The following is a 26,292-nucleotide window of genomic DNA, read 5'->3' as shown; positions in this document are numbered from 1 at the left end:
TCTCTCCCCTCTCTACTTCCCCACCTCTGATCCCACCCTCACAGCTCCTAGACTGCGCCCCTGGGATTAATTTCACCCCTAAAGTGTTAATTTGTTCACCAGGGTTACACCCTTCACCTAGTCTAAACACAGCCAGTAGTTCAGAAACACTCCTTCCAGAATACCATGTAAAAAGATATTCAGGGCTCAGTGGATTCTTTGGCAGATGAAACATTAGGACAGGGGACTAAAGCAGGGGCAACACCAGTGTCAGCAGGAACTATACTGTGTATTCCTTTGAGCTCATAAAAACCTACAACAGTGTGTGTGTGTGGGGGGGGGGGTGGCAGGGGAAAGCTGCCATGTAAAACTTCTTCCTCTTCCACCATAGCAAATCCACAATTGAACTGCCTTGGGTAGTCAGTCCAGATAATCCATGACCAAACTCAGCCATCACTCACTTTGAATAATCCTCATCATACTTCATGCCCCCTTCTCCCCCAATAACTCATGGAATGGCCTCACTACAGGGCACCGTAACAGAAGAGACAGAAGCACCCACACCCAACACTGCAGCTGTCATGCTGGAAAAAGACATGAAAACCTGCTGCCACACGCGAGTCAGACTGCATCCCTTCGTGTTGAAGATAAACTCCTTATGGACGGGTCAACTCATCTATCAGACAAGGCAGGGACTTGAAGTATCTCTTGCTATTTATCCACCTGACTTCCATTCCTGGGAAATGGTTTGTCACCACTTTCTCAATAACAATTCAAACAGCACCTCAGTTTTTAACATTATAACGGTGCCTACCCAGTTAGATTAGATCAGTAGATCTTTAATGAAACTGTGAGGCAATGGTGGCACTGGCATATTCCTTATCAACTCAGCAGCAAAACTTTGAAAATAAGTAATAATTTTGCTTAAAGATTCTGACATTTGTTGGACAGTCCAACAGGTTTTTGGGGGAGGGGGCTGGGTCATGGGGTTCTTGATTTGTTTGTTTTTGTTTTTAAATAAAGGTGACAAAAGTGAAAATTCTGATAAGACAGACATTGTCAGCACAGTGTGTAAATGACTCAGGAGGAGACTGTGATGTCTAATATTAAAGGATTTGGATTCCAATATAGTATAATGACCAGTAAAAGTTGACTTGCTTACTCATTTTTTCTTTAATTATAAATCACAAAATGTATCCATGAAAAAGCAGAGCTGGAAACGTTTATGTGGCCCTCTCCTTTCAATCCCTAACCTCCTATCCATCATCTGCACTGATAACAAAGGACTTGGATACATCACTCATTACCTCCAAACAGGGGCATACAGGAAGAGTCTTTCATCAACAGCAAATCAACTTATCTGGCATTGAAGTAAATGTCATTTCTGAAATATCACTTCCTAAATGAAGTGGAGGGAGGGATAGCTCAGTGGTTTGAGCATTGGCCTGCTAAACCCAGGGTTATCAGTTCAATCTTTGAGGGGGCCATTTAGAGAACTGGGGTAAAAATCTGCCTGGGGATTGGTCCTGCTTTGAGCAGGGAGTTGGACTAGATGACCACCTGAGATCCCTTCCAACCCTGATATAAAAAAAAAAAAATACTTTGCATTGTACCTTCCATCCAAGGGTCTCAAAGCACAAGCCAACATTAAGTTAGCCACACCACTTTTTCTTGCCATACTAGGGATGTTCTCTCCCCATGCTTACGGATCGGGGGCACCATATGTTCAGAGGTTCTCAAGTACTCATAGGGGCACATGTTATTTCAAATGTATTTATCCTTTCAATTTCTTCATAGTAATGTACTTATCATTAGCGCTGAGCACACACGGGGGAGAGTCTCAGATGGTGTAAACTGGTGTAGTTCTCATTAAATCAATAGAACTACATCAATTTACACCAGCTGAGGTCGGGCCAAGAAGAACTGTACACAGGAAAGCCCTTTCATACTTACTTTTTGAAACAGGTTATGCCATAGAGACAGCTAGCAGAGCAGACCACTTGGAATAATTTTTGCCTATGAACAAAACCAAGACATCTACAATACAAAGTCCTTTTAAATTAGTACCTGAAAGAAACTAATCCTAAAAGCACCAAAACACAACAGCAAACCTAGACTGTTAATTAAGATCCATTAGACATTCAAAGTCAGAAACCACAGAATATGCCCTATTTTTTATTAACTTCTCTATCGTTTTCTTTTATCCTCTTAGTAAAAACTACCTCTTGTAGGAAGGATGTGTGGAATAAATCCTCCCAAGCCATGTGCCTCAAAATACACCTGAGTCTCTTAATATAAAGCCCACCAGGCTATTTTGCTATATTAAATTCTAGAGGGCCTACCTGCCATAAGGACAGGACCACTGTAAGTAAAGGAGGAAAAAACTTGATTGTCTCTATCCTTCAAACTGAAGTGCATAGTATATTAGGTATACTCCAAGTATACACTGAAGTGTAATTTTCAAATAATCTGTAGTTATTATTTCCATATCAAGTCCTTAGGTAGAACTCCCATTTTAAGAATTACTGAGTTAGGTATTTATGATTGGTCGGCAAGCAAGAGCTGTTTCCTTGGGCTGTGTGGTTCCATTACATTGGGGAAGGAGGCAGAGCATAGGGAACAGATGGAGAGGGCATTAGGGGCAGGGGAATGAAGTGATGGCTCTAGGGAGAGACAAGATCCTGTTTATGCAGCTCCATTGAGCTCAGTGAGAGCTTTTCCTGTGTAAATCCTAAAGGATTGGGTCCATAAGCATGTTTGTGCCTTGTAAGTTATAGAAAATAGAGAAAGAAACTCTTCCTTGAGTTGCTCCTGGGTGAAAGTTCAATGCTTAACTCATGCTTAGCAAAAACACATACCTAGCATTATCCTCTCCAGTCTCCTACTGCTAGTTAAGCTTTTCATGGTAGCATAAAGCAACAACATCTTGGAACATCATCTCATCTGACATTTCATCTGACACTCCCAAAAAATAACAGAAGCAATAATAATAATATGGTAATAAAGAATGAAGTTTTATGAAAGATGCCACTTAACTGAAGACTAAAAAGACACCATGCAATTTGAGTAAATTGCTTTTAGCAGGAGACTGCGTGACAATTGAGAAGAAGCATCTGGTCTGCTTCTGTTTAAAAATAAATAAATAAATAAGACTATTCTATAAATCATGAGCCATATCTTCAGGCGGCATAAATTGTTGACTTCAGCTGTGCCAATTTACAACAGCCGAGGATCCGGTCCTATATACATTTTATTTTCAGGTCCACATTAATGAGAACATATACTAGGTTGAGAACTACAAACGAGCGCTGCATATACAAAGTGAGAAATTCTGCCTTCAAACTGGTGCCATTACCTGTTCAATGCCCCCTTCTCCCCCACAAAAAAGGGTTTTGCATGTGAGCCATAAAACAAAGAGTTTGTCTGATTGCCACCTTGCAACAAACTCCAGATAACAATCATGATGCATATTTCACTATGTAACGAGAAAGGGAAATCAGACCCCTAATTAGAATTCCTGTCTGTTTACACATGGAACAACCCATATAATTAAAGTGCCACATATGCAAAGAAAAAATAATTCCCTATTAAGTCACAGTTTCAAGTTAGAGTTGAGTCCATTGCAGAAACTTGGGCCTGATTCTCTTATCACTGGCATCCACATAAACAAGGAGTAAGCACACTCCCTTGGAGTCAACGGCATGACAACTAATGGAAACGAGAGGAGAATCAGGCCCTTTTTAAATCCAGAGATGGATTCAAATTTTTGGTAGTGTTTGGATTTGTGGCTTTGGTACAAAGGCCTTCCTGATTTAAGAATTACCGTTCACAGGCCCATTCCTCAGCTGGTGTAACTCTGCGTAACGTCACGGAAGTGAATGGAACGATGCTGATTGGCACAAGCTGAGGATCTAGAGCCAGCAGTGTAAGATTTTCTTTTACTAGTTTGTGAAATACCTCAAAGGAGTCTTGGGGCAGGTGTGGAAAGAAGGCGCACATCCTCAGATACTACATTCCAGCTAGTTTTCCCCACACTAAGAATAGAGGGCTAACAGCCTTGAATAGGCACAGAAAAGGGCACCCATATGTTCAGCTTTCTGGAACGCAAATTGAAGACAGCACTCGGGAGCTAATAGCCAAGGAATGTAAAGCAAGATCGAAAAGGACAATCATCTTCAGTCCAGACAGTATAAAAGCAGAGACAAGGCAGGTTCTCCTCTCCCAAAGGAGTTCACAAAAGCCAATAGTTAGCAAGACATTGTTTCTTTCCCCAGTGAGAGCCCCCAGTGCCTCCATGAAAGGTGTTCTGCTAATTACTTACCAGCTTGCTGCTCAGAACATAATGCTAAATTTGAACCATGCTACATATCACTAAACATTGTAACAAAATCAATAGAAGCAGCTTGATGTGGAAATGAATAAATAGATCTCAGGCTAATAAATAAAAATCAAACCCTGCGTGTGAGGAAAATTAGAAACTGCTTATCCTGGTAGAAGAATTCCTAGGGACTTAAATCCACCGTTAACAAAATTCCTCTAAAAAACAACCAGACTAAAACACTATCATGACAGCCTCACTCGAATATTAAAAATAACTGTACTTATGCAGGCTAAGATAAGAGATCAAATCTCATGCTTCAGGGCACGAGCTGATCTCCTGCTGGGGTCAGGATATAGGAATTTTCTCTCCAGATGCATCTCACTCCTCAACTGGTTAGAGGCATTCTGGTCACGCTATGCCTTACTCTGGAGTTAGCTGGTACTGACCACTGCTGGAAACAAACATCAGACTTTAGGGAGCAATGATTTGCTTCAGTACAGAAAATTGTATGGTCTTATTCTAAACACAAAAGAATGAAGGCCTTTCCATGGCACCACAATTAGGACCTGATCCTAGGATGTGCTGTGCTCTCTCAACTTCCTTTGAGTTGAAGGGAGTCACAACTTGCAGGATTGGATCTTTAACATGTTCTGATCTCAAACAGAACCACTCAGATCCAACACAGAACTTTCAGCTTGCATTTCCATCTTTCCCTCGTGTCCCTCTCTGCTCCCAAATTCATTCGGTTCCATATATCACCACTTCTTGTGACTGAAACAGCCCACTGGCAAATTAACGTCTGTGTTCATTCCCTTTTCATTCTCCTTGGGGTTCACAGTTGCACATAATAGACCATTTGTTCTCTCCGCTAGATCTCTCCACTTGGCACCAAGCAGATGTCTATAGCAAACACTTACAGCACTATCATTCTAGTTTACAGTCAACAGTTACTGAAAGAGGCAGCTTTCCCCCCGAAATGCAGCTAGATGTGGCAACTGACGACACTTGTTCCCTTGCAGAGAAATTGGACAGATATTTGGCAGTGTCCTTTTAAAAATCAGAATCGAACTATTAAACTGCAAAGTTCAACTGGCCATAAATTGCAGCAGGGTCTTGTATTTTTCCATGGTAGTTTGGACATGTGAATTTTATGAGCCGAGAGAGGTGAAAAGATTGAGGGAAAGAGACAAGAAGAGAGCACCAGAACAAATGCACCATTGTCAAGATTCCATCAGAACATGCTCCAGGGCACATAGCATATTTGATCATCAAAGCTGCCACTTTACTTCCAGAAGATGTGTCACCTGATTGGTAATAGAATATCCCACTTATAACAAGGCGAAGAGGAGATATGAGGATCAGGAAACGTTTATTACCTGTTTGGGCAATTTTGTCACTGATGGGGAAAATCATCCTCTGATATTTAAAGGGACTAAGCCCCAAGGATATGTTATGGTTGAAGCCCCTTGCTTTGGTGAGCGTAGCTGTCAATTCCCAGACACAGAATTCGAGGATAAAGGGTCCAAAATGAGGAGCATAGCATTTCTGTAACTTAGCCTTATCTCTCCAGTTCACTTGCCAGAGGATACTGGGCTGGAACAAAAGCAAAGTCTCAAGCACCAACAAAATGCTGAAGTTAATGGACAGTCACTAGAGTGGTTGCCATCCCCACAGGCTTAGCACAATCCAAGACATCAAATAATGCTCAGACAACATCCTGCCATACATAACAGGTCACCTGCTATGCCCACTCACTCTGGGGGCCTCTTGCTGCCAAAAGAATACCTGCAAAGAACAGTTCTTTGTCATTATACTACGCAGTCTTTTATTTCAAGTGTCTCAGCAAGCCTGAGCACAAACAAAAGATGTTCTTATGTAAATTAAAGAAATAATGCCCACGCCCCCCAACATTTATCAACAAATTGGAAAGAAAAATAAATCCAGGTAATAAGTTCCACTCACTAGCATGCATTTAAAAAAATGAGGTTTGAAAAAAAATCAGTTTCTGTTGAATAGGAACCTATTTTACAATTATCTACTCTTAAGTGTATATATAGAGAAAGCGAGCAAGCAAGATGGGGAACGGGTAACTACAGTAAGTAGCCCCATTAATTCTGATTACAGTATAATGTTCAAAAGGAGATTTTAGGCTAATACACTTATGTCTCAGCTGCAGAGAATTCCATCTAAAATCATTTAATATGCTACTTATAATCTCTTTTGACTAGTGATTATTTGAAAGCAAATATTTCAGGCTTTTATGTGCATGTGTGAAAAATCAAATATTAATTATATCAATATAGGGATCCTAAATCTTATATTTTAGCATCAACTTTACATATACAATGTTTTTTCCATTAAATTTTAAAGAGACACCATCCACTTGAAAGATAATTCTCCTATCCGAAGCCCTTTTTAAACCCATTATTGTTACAACACATGCCTAATGAGTAACAGAGAGATTAGAGAAAAATAATTGTTTTCCGAGTTTGTTCCTTTTTTGTGCACTTGATAGTTCTCTCTACAGCCATTTCCATGAGTTCATTACAGTCATTTTTCCTTGTGTGTGACAGTAACCACAGAAAAGAAAAATGTTTTTATAAAATATGAAAATGTACATCCAAACTCTCAAAAGTTGGCAAAGTGATTCTGCAAGGGTCAGCAAGGGACACCCCCACACACCCCTCCCCAGTGTATTCTGGTGGGCTTCCCCCCCGCCCTATTTCTGAAGCATCAGAGATGGCCATAGCTGGAGATGGGATACTGGATGGGGTGGGCCAGGACTCTGAGGTGGCCCCAAGCATTCTGTCTCCCAGTGCTTGGCTGGCTGGTACTTGCTCGCATGCTCAGGGTCTAATTTATCACCACATGTGGGGTCAGGAAGGAATTTTACCCCAGATCACATTGGCAGTGACCTTGGGGGCAGGTTTCACCTTCCTCTGGGGCAAGGGGTGCAGGGTCACTTTCCGGAATCATCTGGGTATATCTCACGTAATCAATCTGCTGCCATTGCAGGGGCCCCAGGGATTGGTGCACTTCAGTCCCTCCTATTCTCTGCCTGTGGAATCACAATAGTTTAGTCTTCCAAAGACTGTAACACATTGGTCTCATGTAAGTTGCTGGGTTTAGTTTTCAGGTGTTGGTGGCCTGGGATACACAGGAGATCAGACTAGATGATGTGATGGTCCCTTTTGGCCTTAATTTCTGAGACTCAAAGACATGGGTAGTATTGACACTACTTCTAACTTTTGAACTTCACTCTATTTCATGGCAATAGTTTGCCTTTAAATTCCACCTGCCCATACACACAGGTGAAGTAGGTGAAGTATAGCCCGCGCCTGTTCACTCTGTGTATTTTTATATATATATATATATATATATATATATATATATATATATATATATATATATACACACACACACAAGACTTCAGCAGGCATAGATCAGTTGAAGTTGTAACAGTTGCCTCAACTTGACCATTTTTTTAAAGTAATATTTCAACAATAATAGGTCAAGACTAACTGCCATTTTCTTAAACTCTTGATCTGTGCCATTGTTTCATTCTCCAGGAGCTAACTCACATCCTCCAGCTGGTTACACCCAGTCTCCATATCTGCTGAATACAGAGAAAGGTTGGATGTGACCCCTTTAACATTTCTTTTATTAATTTATCTTATCAAAAGAATTGAAAGCCCCTATATCCCGTTTCACAGGCTGGCCCTGTGAAGGATCACTACAGCAGTGTGTCTCATTTTTAGGGCTCTACCAAATTCACGGCCATGAAAAATGCATCACGGACTGTGAAATCTGGTCTCCTCCTATGAAATCTGTCTTTTGTGTACTTTTACTCTATACTATACAGATTTCACAGGGGAGACCATCATTTCTCAAAAAGGGGGTCCTGTCCCAAAAGGGAGTTTCAGGGAGGTCGCAGTATTGCCACCCTTACTTCTGTGCTGCCTTCAGAGCTGAGTGGCCAGAGGGCGGCAGCTGTTGGCCGGGTGCCTAGCTCTGAAGGCAGCGCCTCGCCAGCAGCAATGCAGAAGTAAGAGTGGCAATATCATACCATGCCACCGTTACTTCTGTGCTGCTGCCTTCAGAGCTGGGTGGCTGGAGAGTGGTAGATGCTTACTGAGGGTCCAGCTCGCCAGGTAGCAGCGCAGAAGTAAGGGTGACAATACCATACCATGTCATCCTTAGTTCTCTGCTGCTGCTGCTGGCAGCAGCTCTGCCTTCAGAGCTGGGATCCCGGCCAGCAGCCACTGCCCTCTACCTGCCCAGCTCTGAAGGCAGCGCCGCCGCCAGCAGCAGCAGCGCAGAAGTAAGGGTAGCAGTACTGCACCCCACCCACAACTCCTTTTTGGGTTAGGATCCCTACAATTACAAAACCATGGAATTTCAGATTTAAAAAGCTGAAATAATGGAATTTATGATTTTTAAAACCCTATGACCATGAAATTGACCAAAATGGACCATGAATTTGGTAGGGCCTTACTCATTTGGGGGCTTTTCTTTCTTCCCTCTCTTGATTTGAGCATCTGAATCTCACTTGGTCTTATAAATTTAGCGTTGTCCTCATATTAATCTGAATTTATAATCCACTCCATCTGAAAGAGTTCTCGTGGCTGGAAAACTAAACAGGCATAAGTTTCCCTTTCCCCCCAGTAAAATATAAAAGAAGCATCTCTTCTCTCCTACCCCATTCCAGTGGCAAAACAGGAAAACTTAAAACCACATATTTTCAGTTTGCAAAATTTGGGTGAAAAAATTCAAACAAAAAACATTCTTTTGAAACCCGTGGAACAAAAGCTTTGAAATATTTACCTAGCTCCACTTCTAGCTACCCAAGGACAGGGCCCCCCAGAGGGGGGGCAAGTGGGGCAATTTGCCCCAGGCCCTGCAGGGGCCCCCACGAGAAGGGCTGAGGCTCTCCCCCACCCCCGCCATCCACCAGCACGCGCGTCCAGGAGTGTCCCTGGACAGCGCTGCAGCCGCGTGCCTCCGGCGGGTCCTGAGCTCCTCCCCGCTCAGAGCCGCATGATAAGGGGGCAGAACTGTGAGCTCCGGGCCGAGCGGCGGGAGCTCTGGTCCCGCTGGAGCTTACAGCAGCGCCCCCTTACCACGCAGCTCTGAGCAGAGAGGAGCTCAGGCCCTGCCGGAGGCATGAGGCTGCAGCACTGTCCAGGGACGCTCCTGGACGCGCGCGCTGAGGCTCCTGGAGAGGGGGTAAGCGGCCGGGGCTGAGGGGGTTGGATAAGGGGCAGGGAGTCCCGGGGACAGTCAGGGTACAGGGAGGGGGCAGAGGTTCTGGGGGGGCGGTCAGGAGACAGGGAAGGGGAGACCCCCTCCCCTCCCCTGCATTCCCCGAGGCTCCAGAGGGGTTAATTCAGTGGTTTTCAAACTTTTGTACTGGTGACCCCTTTCACATAGCAAACCTCTGAGTGCAACCCCCCCTCATAAATTAAAAACACTTTTTAATATATTTAACACCATTATAAATGCTGGAGGCAAAGCGGGATTTGAGGTGGAGGCTGACAGCTTGTGACCCCCAGTAATAACCTCGTGACCGCCTGAAGGGTCCTGACCCCCAGTTTGAGAACCCCTGGGTTAATTTAATTTTAGCACCCTGTGTCCATTCACAGGCATGTGCTATTTTGAGCATTTCAGTTTTCACAACATAGGCTCATCCCAGATTCTGGAACAAGCTCAAATGCTCAGTTCGTGGAGTATGTACCTAAGCTATACTAAAGACCAACCCACAGTAACCATCTCCAGTTTGTGAGGGATCCCATGGAGCCAGTCTCTAGGAAACAGATACATTCATGGAGGTTAAGTCTATTAATGGCTATTAGCCAGGATGGGTAAGGAATGGTGTCCCTAGCCTCTGTTTGTCAGAGGGTGGAGATGGATGGCAGGAGAGAGATCACTTGATCATTACGTGTTAGGTTCACTCCCTCAGGGGTACTTGGCATTGGCCATTGTCGGTAGACAGGATACTGGGCTGGATGGACTTTTGGTCTGACCCAGTATGGCCGTTCTTATGTTCTAACCTAAATGAACCCAAAGTTATGGAGATAGATATGAGTCAAGGAAGCCAGCAGAGTATCAGAAACCTGGAAAAATCTCTGACTGGATCGGCTCAGGCGTTTGGTCACAAGCTGAGGTGGTTCAAAAGTTTTGGATTTTTTTTAAGCAGAATTTTTTTATTGTTTCTTTAAACAATCAAACACAGCAACCAGCAAATATTTGGCCACACACTTCTGAAACCCCAAATCATGTTCAGGTTTTGGCAGACTAATTTCAGCTTTTCAATTAAAAAAAACACAACAAATTTTGAAGGAAAGCAAACATTGTCCGTGATCTTTTCTGCTTTTTAAAAACCCCTAGTTTTCGATCCAAAAAAAGTTTTGACAGAAAATATTTGTCCAACCCTTTTAATGAGTTTTAGTGCCTTTTAGCACTAGGTGATGCTGAGAACCAGTGATACCTTGTAAAGGTGACTTGAAAAGAAGTTCTCTCAAAACTGGGTTTGTGCTGAGATACGGAAGGTTTTTAAATGTTTATTTTTCCCAGGGCCCCACAGGGGCCCCCATGAGAATACAGTATTCTATAGTATTGCAACTTTTTTTTAATGGAAGGGGCCCCCAAAATTGCTTTGCCCCAGGCCCCCTGAATCCTCTGGGCGGCCCTGCCCAAGGATTGCTGAAAAGTGCACACCCAGTGTCCGGAGATCTCTGATCAGAGCACTAACACGTACATGATCCGACTGAGACCTTTCATAGACATGCTCATCCCTGATCCCGTTCTTCTCTCCTAAACCATTGCTTTTGTGGCTGACATCAATGACACCCATCTTGTTCTCCTCCAATTGCAGCTCTGTGCTATGGCTTTGCTCCTACCCAGAGGCAGCTCAGCTCCCGTCTCTTAACTCTCCTTAAGTAACCCGTCCTTCTGGCTGACAGCTTACTGCTGCCAGCAGGGCCGGCTCCAGGTATCAGCTTAACAAGCAGGTGCTTGGGGCGGCCAAGAGAGGGGGGCAGCACCTGTGGCAATTTGGGGGCGGCAGGTCCCTCACTCCCTCTAGGAGCGAAGGACCTGCCGCTGAACTGCCGCCGCCGCTGATCGCGGCTTTTTTTTTTTTTCTTTTCCCACTCAGCTGCCCCCACTTCCCCTGTTGTCACCGTCTAACAGGCCAAAAAACACTATCACTCACTTGCCAAGATAGTGCTTACCATGAGTTTGGGGCAGATGGCTTTTTCCAGCCTGTAAAGAGTCAGTAAAAAACCATGCAGCAACTTAATTTATTTTGAATATAATTTAGACTGATCAAATGCAGCTGCAGTCCTAAAAATGCTGCCCTGCGGAAAACCAGCCACTGTATCAGTGGTATAAGAAACCTTTTTGTATGGATACATACTGATTGGGAAAGTTTAGATAAGATATTATCCACTTCAATAAAATCCCTTTATGGTTATTTAAAGCAGGGCATTTCATAATCAGTTTTTGATAGGGGATTTATTTAATCAAAAACCTTTCTGAAGTCCATGAAAACAGCTTTCCCTCATTCTGATCAATAATGTGACAAATCATGGATGATTTTGATAAGAATTGTCTTATGGTGCAGTAACTTTCTAAACTCACGCTAAGATAGTCTCGGTCACGCTTCAGTTGGATGCAAGGCCTGCGGTAAAGAAAGTTAGATAATTGTAACTTTGAAAGTTATTTTCCATAGCTTCACATGGAGAGGGAAGAATGATTCAGTGGTCTAGATACAAGACTGGGATCCTGAGTTCTAAAGCTGGCTCTGAGCAGGACACTGAAAATCAGGCTATAAGATATTGCCCAAACCAGAGGCAATAAGCATCTGCAACTTCTGTTGGCTTCAGCAAGCTGTGCACGGGCTGAAATTGTGGAAAAGCAGCATCACTTGCCCCATATCCTCAGCCATACAGAACAACGCCATCCACAGCCTCAGAAACAACTCTGATGGCTACCCTCAGGGAAACTGAGCCACAAGATTTTCAATCTCTGTAGAAGAATGCCTATATCAAAGAGGTACTGGAGATTATTTCACAGGATACCATCAAACTAAGTCACCTTTCTGAAAATTGTGGATCTACTATACTTACAACCATCACCTATAGTTTCTGCAACAAATATATTAGTGATCATTTTTCGGTTTACATGTTGCACTTGGAAACCAGTTCCGTAGTCAGTTTTGCTGTTTATGCTGTATAGTCCTTTAGGACCTGACCACAAAACAGAGATATTTACATGAACAAAGCCACATACATATGTAAACGTTTGTTGTTTTTCCATTGCTGAAATGGCCTTGCAAATAGGGGAGCGGAAAACACACACACAAAAATCAGTATTGGCTAAAATGATGCTCCATCATAAACTGATTTTTTTCATTAGACAGTTTTATAAAAAAAATTGAGTTAATGGTGTCACTTTCTTCTTTGTTCAGAACAGTCTTGAAAGATTGTTACTGTATAAGTCTGATGTAATTATCCTAGTAATAAGATATTTGAAGAGGTTGTACCACCCGGTATGAAAATCGGGATAATGATTTAAATTTTCTAGTCTATTATCTGAGTTACCATTATGAGGATGATATATAAAATCTTCAGATATTGGCTAAGCATCTTCCCTCCCTCCTTAGAGGCAATATTTAAATCATTAGAACCTCTCCAACCTGGTATTTTTGACAAAGTATAAATGTCATCACTATCAATCTCAACAACCTCTGTATGACAATTAACATTAACGCAGTGACCTTCTCCACAGTTAGATTTCATTAGTAAATTACAACTGAAAAAAAAAATAGAGTGACATTGGTTAGCCAAATTGGTCCGATTATCTACCTCATCATTCGTGATGTTAGTCAATGCCGTACAAGGTAAAGGAAACCCCAGTGATCTGGAGCACAGTAGAAGAGATCATTAGAGGCAGCACTAGTGCCCCTTCCTCCTCCTCCAGTGAAGTAAGCTTTAATTTAAAGCAAGTGTTCTTTACAGAGATGACATGCACAAGTTTGCAGATGCTGGTTTTTGTTGCTCCTGCAAAAGTGTGATCGCACCCATTGTTTAAGACACCTAATTTGTGCAAGTTTTATTTGAAATACAAATCAGGAAATTACAGGGCAAACCAAAAAGCCATGGCACAATTGCAGTTCCTGTGTTGGAGAGTTATAGAGACTGTTTCTTTCAGTAGCCCCTGGAAGGCATAAACTACTGCAAAAGGGAGCAGTGAGGAAGCAGGACTGAGCTGTCCATTTCCCCCTCTCCACCATCATGTGGAGCTGGCTGGACACAGGGGCTCATGCTGTACCTTGTAAGGACTGGTGTAGTATGTGCACTCCCTCTACGGGACTCAGGAGCTGGAGGGATTATGCCTCCTTGGGAGTGTTGCAGTTCCTGAGTGTACAGTTAGCTCCATGCAGAAATCTGGGCTTACAGGTGCCAATCAGGTGCCAAATCTCAAACTTTGACCTTCACCATTACCGGTGTAACACTAGTTTCCATCTTAGCCCCTTAAGACAATCGATAAGCCCATGATTTGTGCTGAAGCCTAGAGAATCTGACAGTGATTCTGGTGTTCAAAGAGTTGCAGGAAGGCAAGAGGATGAGCACAGTGGCACTTGCTGAAATACTGAGTGTGTTGGGATGCTGGCATCAGAATCCTTGTTCTTTCCCTCTATGTGCAACAACTGTGGAAAACCCTCCAACCATCTGCCAGCGCCTGCCTATCTGATAGATATCATGCAACATCAAACACCTGTGTGCCAGATCTGCACAGTTTGCATGAATGTCACTGCTGTTTTGTCTCAAGAAAACACCGCATGCCAAGTGCTTTACTTGCCCATTTCAAAGAGAACAGAATGTAGTTAGGAAGCTTCCGTTTTCTTCATGTCGCATTCAACTCCCTACTCTTCCCCATTTGGAGAGGGAAGGAGGGTTGACAGGGGTTCTCATGCTGTGGCAGTTTGTGATGAATACTAATGCATCAAGACTTAATCCAACCAGAGGAAAACATTTGGCCAAATGTAGTTACTGCTTAAAATACTTTAAACCCCCTTGCAGACATCAGGTTGGTTGGTTTACTTCATCAACATGGATATTTGGAATCAGATATTTTGCACAAGCTCACTAAAGTCCACTATATTACCCTAGTGGAAGGAAGAGAGAGACATCCTCTATCAACTTTTCTCCTTTGTTTAAACTATTGCAAGAGACATCTAGAAATTTGCAGATGAAATGTGATCCAAACCTTGAGAAGAAAGCAGTATGGAAGGAAGGATCTTACAGTGGGATGCCTAACCCACTCCATTGCCGTCCAACAAGCTTGATTTCCCTTGGCAAGTGACAAATACACAGAATATTCAGAACTCCAAGAACGGGTTCATCTTTCACCAGGAAAGTTAAAACTGGATTACAGAACTGGTCTCCTCCACCCCTTCTTCAAAATTCCTCCATGCAAACATGAAGGAACAAAGCACAATATCCTGCAACATTCAAATAGCACTGAATGCTGCCACAGGTAAAGTTATTCAGCCTCCTTGAATGGAGGACAAAAACATACTCGTCCCACACTTTCTAACACTTGCCATTAATGCTATTGATTTGTTGGAACTTTTTATTAAGGCAAAGTTACAACAAATAATTATAACATACTACATCATACATTGTTTATTCAGGATCAGGTTAATAGTCAAAGAACCTGGCTAAAGATTCTGACTTGCTGGCTGGGTAGTTGGTGAAAAAGCTTTTCAATTACATGGACAGTCCATATTTTATGATAGCACAATTCCATAAGAGGAAAGGTCAGATTTTTCCAATAATATGCAATATAAAGTCTAGCTGCTAACTATAAACAAATAAATTAATTGTATGTTCATTCAGATTTGTACACATCAGGAAGTTTTATGGTGGAGTCTCCATGAATTTAAGGTCTGATTTGATTCTGTAAGTCAAAAGCCCTGGTTGATAAATTCAGCTGTGCATAAAATTTGATGCAGAGCAAAACTAGCCATATGGGTATCAGTGGGTGGAGATTTGCACTGTTTTGAAGAAAAAATAAGTCTGGGGAGGAAATCAAGGACAAAACAAAACAAGACATTTTGAAACAATCACAGAATTACATATTATAAAAATATTTCTGAAGTTTGTACAAAGTGCCGAAAGCTTTCTGTTTTGTGGCTGACACTGCAAAAGTTACTTAAGAGGTAAAGTATGTATTTACTATGCACTTAAGAGATGGAAACATTGATAATGGGCTTGTCTTAGGGTCAATGAACTAGTTTGAAAGATTATCATTGGCTTGTCTTCTTCTTATCTTCTTGGGTGTCCCACTTCTACCGTGAGTGGGAATGCATTGTAGATGTCTAAACAGCTGCCTATGCCTATTAAAAGCATGCCACCTGAACAGAAAAATGAATGTAAGAAAACAAACATACCACAATCAATCCATATCCTGAATTCAAAGAGTGCTCCAGACAATACAGCTACATCAGACGAGAGATGGGAGTATTGGCTGTTATTGGGTCAGTAACTCATTGGTGCATAGAAATAGTAGAGCTAGATACAGCTTGCACTGTAATGCAGCCTTGTTCAGGTTTCAATCACAAAACATTTAAACCAAAACCACAGTGCTGTTTATAAAGTATAAGATTCCCCTACCTGCACATTTTGTTCTTGTCGTGAGTGGAGGCCCAGGGGGCCCTGTGCCCCCTTCACCAGGACGGGTGAGGAGCACTCTGATCTCATACTCCACATCGGGGTCCAGGTGCCACAGTTTGTAATTTGGCGAGTCTACGATGTGTGTTTCTACCCAGTTCCCAGTGGTTGTACGGTACTCCACCTCCTTCAATATTATAGGCCCATCTCCGATGATAGAATTGGCGTTGGGTTTGATCCATAGATAGGTGGCGCCGACAGCCAGCAGTTCAGGGGGCGCAATGGGCGTGGGAGGTTCTGCAAGCAACAAAAAATTAGAAGATGCTTGTGAAATGTGTTAATAATGCTTAACTTGACTGGACTTTAACAATACACCATGTTGAGCAGAAAGGCTGGTCCAAGCTCTGCTCTGTTACACAGGTGCACTTCTCACGAATACGTACCTGATAATACCTTACATGAGATTGAATTCCATGGAATTGAGCATAATTTGGCTTAATATATTTATTTCTAAGTGGGTGCTATAACAGACTCCAGGAGGCAGAAAGTCCTACCCTTTATGGAAAACGAGGAGCCCCATAATATGAAAGAAAAATAAGTTTTATCTATTTAGAAATACTCTCACGAAATACAGCTCCTGAGCGTAGCCCAGCCCATGTACTCATCTCAAACTAGAGAACTTTATCCTCACCCAGCTCCTGAGTCATTTACCATAGAGTGATTATTAAAATAAAATACTTTTTGTAATTTGAAAAGTTCAACACTGTTGCCACAGTTATTTCCTAATCTTAGAGGAGAAAAGTATCCGAAGAAGTGAGGTTTTTACTCACGAAAGCTTATGCCCAAATAAATCTGTTAGTCTTTAAGGTGCCACCAGACTCTTTGTTGTTTTTAGAGGAGAAAATGCAGTGTATCAAATGGCACTGTATAGCTGTGGGCAAAGACCATGTTTTGAATCAGTGACCACTGTATTTAGGAAATTCAAAATGCCATTTTAATAAGAAGATGAGTTTTAAAATAGGATAAATTTTTAGACCAAATTAGTTGACAATGTCTTTAAAAATACAATTGAAAATGTATTTAAATGCCTGAAGGGTCTTTGCCAGTTTAATAGTAACACAAACAGAGTGCTGCTGAAATTCAACGTAACTACATTACAGCTTTGGTGGAGCTAAAAGAGAAACTGAGACAGTGAATTAACAGACACTATTGTTTTCCAGAGCAAAATATGTTTAACTTCATGAGTGATGGCACTAAATCCAAGTCTGCGTGAGACTTGAAGACTGCCTGGAAGAAGTCTGAGAAGCATCATCAGGAGGCAGGAACCAGACGGGTGCAGATTACCTCTGTGATAAAAAGGAGAGCAAGTCAGCAAGACGGCTCTCCAGCACCCTTTGATTAAATCCTCAAAAAGTCTACAGGGGCCTGGCAACCTGCCTCATTTTTTGTACTATCCCTGTATACATAACACTGGCATATTGGAAGCCACATGAATACCATATGCCTTGTGGTTTTGAAAACCTGAACTGAAATGTGCAAGATTCTGAGTGATTTCTTTAATCACATCTGGTCTGTTTTCCACCCCTCTAATTTGGTTTGCCCTCAGCCCAGAGGACACAGAAATTCTCTTTGCTTGTGAAACTAAGGAGACAGACACAGCAGACACCTTTTTTCTTAAGGAAAGAAGTCCTATAGAAGTTAGTGACACAGAGCCTTTTAAGTTTTAGAAATAGATTTCTGTAAGAGTTACTCTAAAAACCCTTTTGAATTGAATAGAATGATAAGCTTTCCTCCTGTGATTAGTTAAAGGATGAATGCCTTGGCTGCAAACCACAGAGGAGCTCCTCAAGAGATATGCATTGATGGGGAATGAGAACAAACATTGGAGTGTGCAGAACATTCCTGAAAGCGTGGAAATGCCCCCCCTGAACCTTAGGAAGCACCATAGTCCCCCATTCCATAACTTACAAGGTTCAGTGTAGGGGCATGGAGGTTACCCAAAGTCATAGGAGATCCTGCAATTCCCCACTTGAAATTTTTGATGGAGAAAAAACCCAACTCCATTGACAAGCCTTCTTAGCCAAGGGGTTTTTACTCTGAGCTTAAATTCTGTATAGCAGGGGTAGGCAACCTATGGCACGCGATCTGATTTTCAGTGGCACTCACACTGCCCAGGTCCTGGCCACCGGTCTGAGGGGCTCTGCATTTTAATTTAATTTTAAATGAAGCGTCTTAAACATTTTTAAAACCTTATTTACTTTACATACCACGGTAGTTTAGTTATATATTTTAGACTTATAAAAAGAGACCTTCTGAAAATGTTAAAATGTATTACTGGCATGCAAAACCTTAAATCAGAGTGAATAAATGAAGACTCGGCACACCACTTCTGAAAGGTTGCTGACCCCTGCTGTAGAGCATCCAGGCCTTAGATTAAAAACCCTCTAGCAAGACACCTGGGCCTGGATGCACAAAAGGAGTTAGGTGCTTAAGTCTCTGTTTTAGGCACCTAAGGGTATGTCTACACCATGAGGGAGGAGGGGCCCAGATTCTGGGCTCCAGCCCAAGCCCAAATGTCAACACTGTAATTTTCTATAGCCCCACAAGCCTGAATGAGCTGACATGGGCCAGCCATGGGTGTTTTATTGCAGCGTAGACATACCCTAAATCCCAGTTTGGGGACCACTGTAATGCACAAAACTCCTGCTGAACTCTGCTGGCACCTAGACTCAGTTGACACCTAGCTTTTCAGTGTACAAGTTCCCTCGGCGCCTATGTTTCTGCCTCTGGACATGTGCGCTGCTGCCTCCCTGTAGGCACCCAGATACCTATCTTTCACTTAAGCCATAAAGTGAGTCACAAACCAGGGGAAGACAGGCATTTGGACACCTAAGTCATGTGCCAGGCCCAATCCTATAGACCAGAGGGCACGGCTACTGGGTAGGGCCCCTTAGATGAGTTCACACAAAACAGCTGAAGGAAGGGAGAAGGAGGAGGTCCCTCGGAACGTTTAGCACATATGGGCACCCTGACCACTGGGCTGAAAGTTATAAGGAAGGTCCTCCTCCTCCCTCCCTCCCGGCTTCTTGTTAAAATGGTGTAGATCAGTGGTTTTCAACCTTTTTTCATTTGGGGACCCCTAAAAATTTCAAACGGAGGGGCAGGTCCCTTTGAAAATCTTAGGCATAGTGTGTGGACCCTCAGGTGTCCGTGGACCACAGGTAGAAAAACCACTGTTCTATGGTAATGAGAACCTTTCACAGACCCCTTAGACGTAGGCTGTGGACCCAGACTGAAAACCACTGGTGTGGGCACCTGACAGCAGGAGAGGGGTCACAGATGAGAATCGCTAACAGCATTGCAGTGATAGGCTTAGCACCCTCCCCTTCTGCTCAGCATCTCCCATTAGCTAGCCTAGGAGGGCTCCCTGCCTAGCATACTTGCTTTTGTGATTTGCAGACTAAGGCACCTGTCTCTCCCCATTCATTGTAGAGGAGCCTAGGCGCCTGACTTTGGCTTTGTGAAGCACAGCGATTTTCTAGGTGTTTAACTCCTTTTGTGCATCCAAGCACCCTTGTCTGTAAAGCAAGTAGAACTAGCATGATGATCCATAAATAAGTAATAAAGAGCTGAACAAATAATCTAATGAATAAGTAATTCAGTAAATTCCAGCCCTATTTGTGGTTTGTTAGCGTAAGATAATTTTCTCTGATTAATCCGTTACTCAACAAAATGTATGGTGAATGTTATTTACTCTGCGGCTTGCTATTCAAAGTCTGAGCTGTGTTGCTTCACTGGGATCAACCATAGAAATCACACTATTTGTTCCCTGGAAGAATGAGCAACTCTTATCATCACAATTCTAATTGGAGTGGTAGATATCCCCCAAAAGCAAAAAAAACAGTGTGAGAAATAGTTTGTTTAAAATTCAAACAAATGTTTGCAAACCTAGTTTTTGCCCCTTTCTCCAAACTCCAGGCAGAAACTTTTTAGTGTCAAAAAGCTAGTGGTTTACATTAGGGACGTCTCCAACAAATCTATTTTCAAAAAAAAAAATCAACCATGGGTAGCTAGATTTTCATTAAAAATATGAGCATCAAACTGCTCAATATTGATTTTTCCCCTCTGCACCGTAATTAAAAGATGATCTTACAGATTTATTTTTTTATGCCAAAAAAAAAAAAAAAAAAAGACGACGGCATCTTGCAAGTCAAGTTACATCCCAAGTTAGGAGACAAATGAAATATTAAGCCCCAAACTCCTAGGTATCACATAGTATAATAGCAACATTATGTAAATTACTTTGGGATTTGGTTGAGGATTAGAAAAAAGATTTACCGGTAGAACAGTTAAATTAGTAGAGCTCCATCTTCTCTACACATTCAAAACAAGTTTAGATACTCTAAGGATTAGCAAACCGCTTCAGAATAAGAAATCCACAGTGCTCTCCTCCATCCCCTTTCACCTCCACCCTGGATCAACACAAACCGTTCTGAAGGGTTTGTCCAATGTTTTCTTGTTTCCATCTATTTTTGCCCTTTCAGGTTCTGACTAGGAGCAGAAGTGCCAACACATCACAAGAAAATGATGAAAATTGCTTAAGACTGTCAAACCCAATTCTAAAGATTCAAGGAACTTGAATGAACATTAGTTGAACAAATTATTTTGGCCTCAATCCTGCACCACTGAAGGCAACAGGAGCTTTTCTATCACCTTAAATAGGACTAGGACCAAGACCTTAACCTCATTCTGTACCTAAATATTGAAAATATTTCACCTTAAAGAATAAAGCCATTATTTATCAGAGCAGGCACCTGGAGCAGGAGCAGTATATTTGTTGTGACCTATGCAAATAAACTGCACTTGTAACCATTACAAATTGCCTGCTTGATGCTGCTATGAGCTGGCAATTCTAATTAACGTTTATGTGATCTTATCAGTGATTTTAAATGCTTATTAAATGGAGTGGGGACAGATTGAGAATATATCCGTGTCAAATTGTGAACTCCATTTTGTTTTTATGAACCCTATTTTATTCCAGGGGCCCTACCTTATAATAAAACCTTTGTTTGGGTGTGTGACCTTCATGTTGTATTACAAACCTCCTTAGTGGATTAGAACATCCATTTTATAGTAGGAGCTTGACACCTAGTGGAAAAATTATGTCTGAGAAGCTGTGACAGAGCAATCAAGGGTCATCAATGTTGAATGACTCTCCTACTAGAACAATGGGTTTTCTTCTGGTAGGCTATCAACTTTGAAGGGCTACACAGAAGCCAACAGGGGATGAGGTGTTTCTTTGAGTTAGGAGGAGGAGGGGTGACCACCACCAAATAAAAACAGAGCAGCTTAAGGAGAAAGAGAAGGTAGGAAGGGCTGTCTAACACCGAAGGACACTGAACAAACCCAGGACTTGTGGAAGGCATGAGTTCAGACTCAAGTGGAGGATGGCTGTTCATGAACTTGTTTTTCAAAGATAAGTAAATCTAGTGTGCTTTAATAAGCACCCAGATTTTTAAAGGTATTTAGGTGTTGCTGTGCTCAGTGTCTCGATGCCTAACTGATTTGGGAGCCTAAATCTCATGTTCAAAAGGAATTTATTGACTTAGGAATCTGAAGTCTATCAACAGCCAATGGGATTTAGACACTTGTGTGCCTAAATCTCATTAGAAAATGAGATTTAAGGTCCCAAATATGTTGGGTGTTGAGATGCTGAGTGTTACAATGCCTACATACCTTCAAAATCTGGGCCATAGTGTCTATGTCTAGGAAATTACTTTGCTAAGCCTGTGTTCCTTATTTGTTTGCAATGTTGTCCATCAAAGGGTTAATCAGAAGCTCGGCATGCCCACAGAAAAGTGAACCTGAGGGAACATGCAGAAGCAACTGGGGGTTCAGAAAGGCTTGTAGCTCTGTGTTTAAGTCAGCCAGACTGCAAGATCCTACTGCCCAAGAAGAATGGGAGTACTTGTGGCACCTTAGAGACTAACAAATAGTTCACAAAAGCTTATGCTCTAATAAATTTGTTAGTCTCCAAGGTGCCACACGTACTCCTGTTCTTTTTGCGGATATAGACTAACACGGTTGCTACTCTGAAACCCAAGAAGAATGTCAGACATGAGGTCTGCACCTGGGAATGTGCATGAGACCCCCAGAGCTAGGAACAGTGACCAGTTAATACCCAGGCCCAGATAACTTAGAAGCAAGTGGGATCCATTCACAACAGATGGGCACCTGTTTGGAGATGGGGACTGGGCCAGATTGTGACAAACGTCACCCCCTGCAATGTGACAGCTGATTTGACAAGGTCATCAAAAAAAAATCCATCCAACTCCTTTAATTCACAAAGCATTGTATGAATTTGATGCTATTATATTAACTGCCTGTACACTGCTCTTGGGAATGCAATTTAGGCCCCTCCTATACCAGTGACATGGTTTCCATAGCGACTAATAGACTTTAAAAAGAGAAAATGGAAGGACACTAAGCAAAGGGCAACGGCATACAAAATAAAAGGAACATTTAACCTTTCTGTAGGGAGACTATCACAAAGCATCTAAGTGTTGTATAACTCAAAAGTGCAGGCCTGAAGATAACACTGCACTTCCGGAGAGATTTTCAAACAAAGATGTCAAAATATTTTATACAGCCAGATATCAGTATGCCCATTTTACAGATGGGGAAACTGGCACAAGAAGTTTAACTGACACCCAAAATTAGAGGATTCTTATGGCCAAGCTGTGACTACCACCCAGATATCTTAATTCTCAGTCCGGTACTTTAATCATATGACCATCCTTCTATTCTAATGGGCATCAGGCCCAGACCCATTAGATCTAAATCTAATCTAGAATTAAACCTAATTTGTATCAGAATCTCAACTCTCCCACAGTGAGGGATTCAGACCCAGCTCTCTATACAGTGTTTTAAATACCTTCAAATAGAAACCAAACCAAATCCACATAGCCTGAAATAGCATTCATGTATGGGGCAATACAGCATGGGGGAAGTGCAATGGCAAACCCCTGAGGACCAGCAAACCTGCCAATAAGGGAATCAGTCACAATCTAACCAAATGATCGAGAAAGGCAGGCAAAGAAGGAAGAAACGTGAAGGAGGGACCCAAAATGTATTAAGAAAATGGAAACCCCACCTAAGTGAAGCCCAGAGAAGAATGGAATTGAGAGCATCTGAAGAGATGTAGCCAAAGAGACAAACAGAAAAAGACATTACGTATATCAAAAGTGGGAAATCAGCAAATCTGCTAACTCCCAGAGTAAAGAAGTTCTGAAGAGGATACGTCCATTGCAGAGGCTAAATTTTTTCTTTGCATCAGTCTTCATTACAACATTGTTGGGCAGATATCTGGAAAAGAATAGGTTCAGGGTAGGTAAGGATGATGCAATTTCAGAGATTGGGGTGTCAAGAAAAAAAAAAGAGAGAGAGAGAGGGGTGGTTTGGCATGATTCTGTTTAACTAATCAGTTTAAGTCCCTAGGACCACACCAGAGTTCCAAAGGAATTTTAAAATCAAACAGCCAAGCTCCTGCTAAATACACAATTTCACTTTAAACTATGTGGGAAGGCTGGGAAATAGCAAATGTGATTGTCTTTTAAAGAGGTGCTGGGTAATCCTGTGAACAGATCAGTAAACCCTAAGCATTTATAAAATTGCAAAAATGGATTACACTAAACTACTTCCCAAACTGAGATAATCTATATGGTACATTTTCCCCTAATACTAGTCCCATGAGCAATAGGTTTCATAACTAGGAATACATAGCTATAACAATATCATCCTAGCAGATACCAATTCTCTATAGGGACCTTATGTTTTTGCAGCTTTAATCCAACATACCCGCACATATCTGGAGCTGCTGTCAGTGCTGTGAACAGTAAGATGTGATTACAATGGACTATGATTGCTCAAAAAAATTACAGAGTCATGGGACTGGGATGAATTTCCCTGTAGGCAGCAGGTAATACAGTGAAGGATCAAACAGGGTGAAAAATACTTGCATGTTAGCGTCTACAGCCATATAATAGGCTGTGGACACAGACTGGTGGTAGACATCAAATCTATTTCAACCCTAATTTAACTGGAAAGTTAGCTGTGAATTTTTATTCTTAGATTATTGACTATACAAACAGAGTCCCTTGCTTGAGATCAGTAGCTGTTTGAGAGAATAGGACATAAAAACTCTTTTCACTGGAAGAACTAACCACCACTGAAATGCCTCAGATGAGATCACTTGCATTAATTTGTCTCTATATTAACTTTTTGAGCATGCCTGCTTTAAAATTTCACCAGATTAAAAGACTCTATCAGTTTCAGAAACATTTCATGTCTTTAAAATAGGTAATGTAATAGAAATGGTTGAATCTTCCAAGCCAGTGAACTTTTAAGAGCAGCCACTGTGTTAGCAGCTTTCATCTGAAGTTGGAAATGGCTGGGGAAACCTAGGACAGAAGGGGAGCCAAGTGAGAAAAGGCCCTTCAGCTTTAATGAGCATTTGTACATAATGTTCACACATTAGAGACCATTTCTTTCCAATGGATGATGAAGGATGGCATTATGGTTAAAGGATTGACTGTAACTCAGGTCTGGTTTGAAGCCCCAGCTCTACTACAGACTTCTTATATCACCTGGGATAACCTGGTTCCTCATCAGTGGAATGGGGATAACACTTCCCTCTCTCTGTCTTGCCAATTTACATTAAACTCTTTGGGGCAGATACTGTATCTATGAACAGTGCCCATCACAATGGGGTCTTGAAGTACTACTGTGACACAGAAAGTAATTTCAGTTGTTGCCCTCCATCTTTGTACAATGATACAATGCAGCAATCTGTTACTACAGGAAAGCATTGTATGTTAGATCTGGTTAAAAGTTCTTACCTCTGTTTTTGTTATGCTCACCAGAAAGTGTTCAATGATCTACCATTCTCTCTCCCATGCATTTTTTGCATTAGACAAAATCATTTTTTGCAGTAGCTATCACATGTCTACACCAGAGACTAACATTTCCAATTAAATGCAATAGTGATTGCTCTGATGTTTATATTTATTTCAAAGTATGAAACATGAAAGAACACCTAATTCCAGAGACTGGGCACATATGACAAAATTAAAAATGCAAACAATTTTTCTTCTCAAAAGAATCCAGGCAGAAAACTGGAATTTTCACCATTATAGATTCCTGAAAATCCACACCACTACATTACCCAAATGACTGTTTCAAATAGATGGGGTTTGCAGCATGACCAATAAGTAAACAAACAAACAAACAAACAAAAAATGGACTATTGCAACCTGTAATGGGATGACCTGCACCTTTAAGGGTCAGGGGCCTGGAGCAGTCAGTCCCATACAATTAGCCCAGCTGGGTATGGTATGGAGGATCCGATTCTTCTACAAAGAGCAGCAGGAAACTCCAGGAAAGGGGGGATGCTTAGAGGGAGGGACAGACAAGTTCACTAGGAGTGAATGGGCTCCAGCAGTGAACCCTGAGTCTTCAGGAACAGCGCTCCATGCAAGGAAGGCCTGAGAGACCCCAAGAGAGAAAGAAACTGGGAATATGGACTTGATGGGGCTTTTCGAGAACTTTATTTTGGAACTGACTTTAATGTTAATAAATCCAGACCCAAAGGAGGGCATGCTGCACCAAATCAGAGTTATTCTGATAGTTTGATTTACGGGGCCCTGAGCTGAAGAAGAGGGAAACTGTGGTAGGGCGCCTGCAGAATGACCTCAGGCCACAAGTGGATGCTCAGGAGGTGGCTGGCCCATTTACACAAAGCAGCAGGAGATGTTGGGACCGAATTCCAAAACTGAGGAGCCCTCATGGAGAACTCTGCCAGCTTTGCTCTCTTACATACTAAAGGAGTATCTTGATCTCACCTGCTTCAAATACCTTTGGTAGCCCCATGGTGTAGGATCTAAAGAAATCTTCGTCAACCATCTGCAGCCTGGCACCCCACACCTGGCACTCCAGCTATCTCCCCTCTCACTTCATCTGTTGCTCATCATCAATAAACCAAGGTGACATGTGAGGACAAAGCGGTGGAAGGAGACAACTGGGAGGTCACCATATCAATTGTGGAAGAAGATTGTGAAGTCCGACAATCCATCCACAGAGTGGATGGTCAGAGTGGTCTGTCAAAACACAAGTTTATCCCTGAGATGTTTATAGAGGCACTCTGGTTTCCTTTGGGAGGGTGAATCATCAGAACAGGCCCTTCACTCCAACTTCCTCTCATTGGTAGATCTCAAAGTGCTTTACAAAGTTGAGTAGATCCATTATCATTCTATAAAA

The 26,292-nt window shown here is 42.1% G+C and overlaps 1 protein-coding gene across 4 annotated transcripts in view; it reads right to left on the bottom strand.

Annotated features, from left to right (window-relative positions):
- PTPRT (protein tyrosine phosphatase receptor type T) overlaps window positions 1–26,292 on the bottom strand; it is a 699,175-nt gene that overhangs the window by 340,118 nt on the left and 332,765 nt on the right. For all 4 annotated transcript variants that reach the window (XM_054046511.1, XM_054046508.1, XM_054046510.1 and 1 more), the window contains exon 7: window positions 15,982–16,275. In XM_054046511.1, coding sequence (XP_053902486.1) covers window positions 15,982–16,275 — 294 coding nt within the window. The remainder of the gene's footprint in view (window positions 1–15,981; window positions 16,276–26,292) is intronic.

This window comes from Malaclemys terrapin, chromosome 12, assembly GCF_027887155.1.
Source record: "Malaclemys terrapin pileata isolate rMalTer1 chromosome 12, rMalTer1.hap1, whole genome shotgun sequence".
Lineage (NCBI taxonomy): Eukaryota > Metazoa > Chordata > Testudines > Emydidae > Malaclemys > Malaclemys terrapin.
The sequence above is the reverse complement of the archived record's forward strand: the minus strand, read 5'-3'. Positions and strand labels throughout refer to the sequence as shown.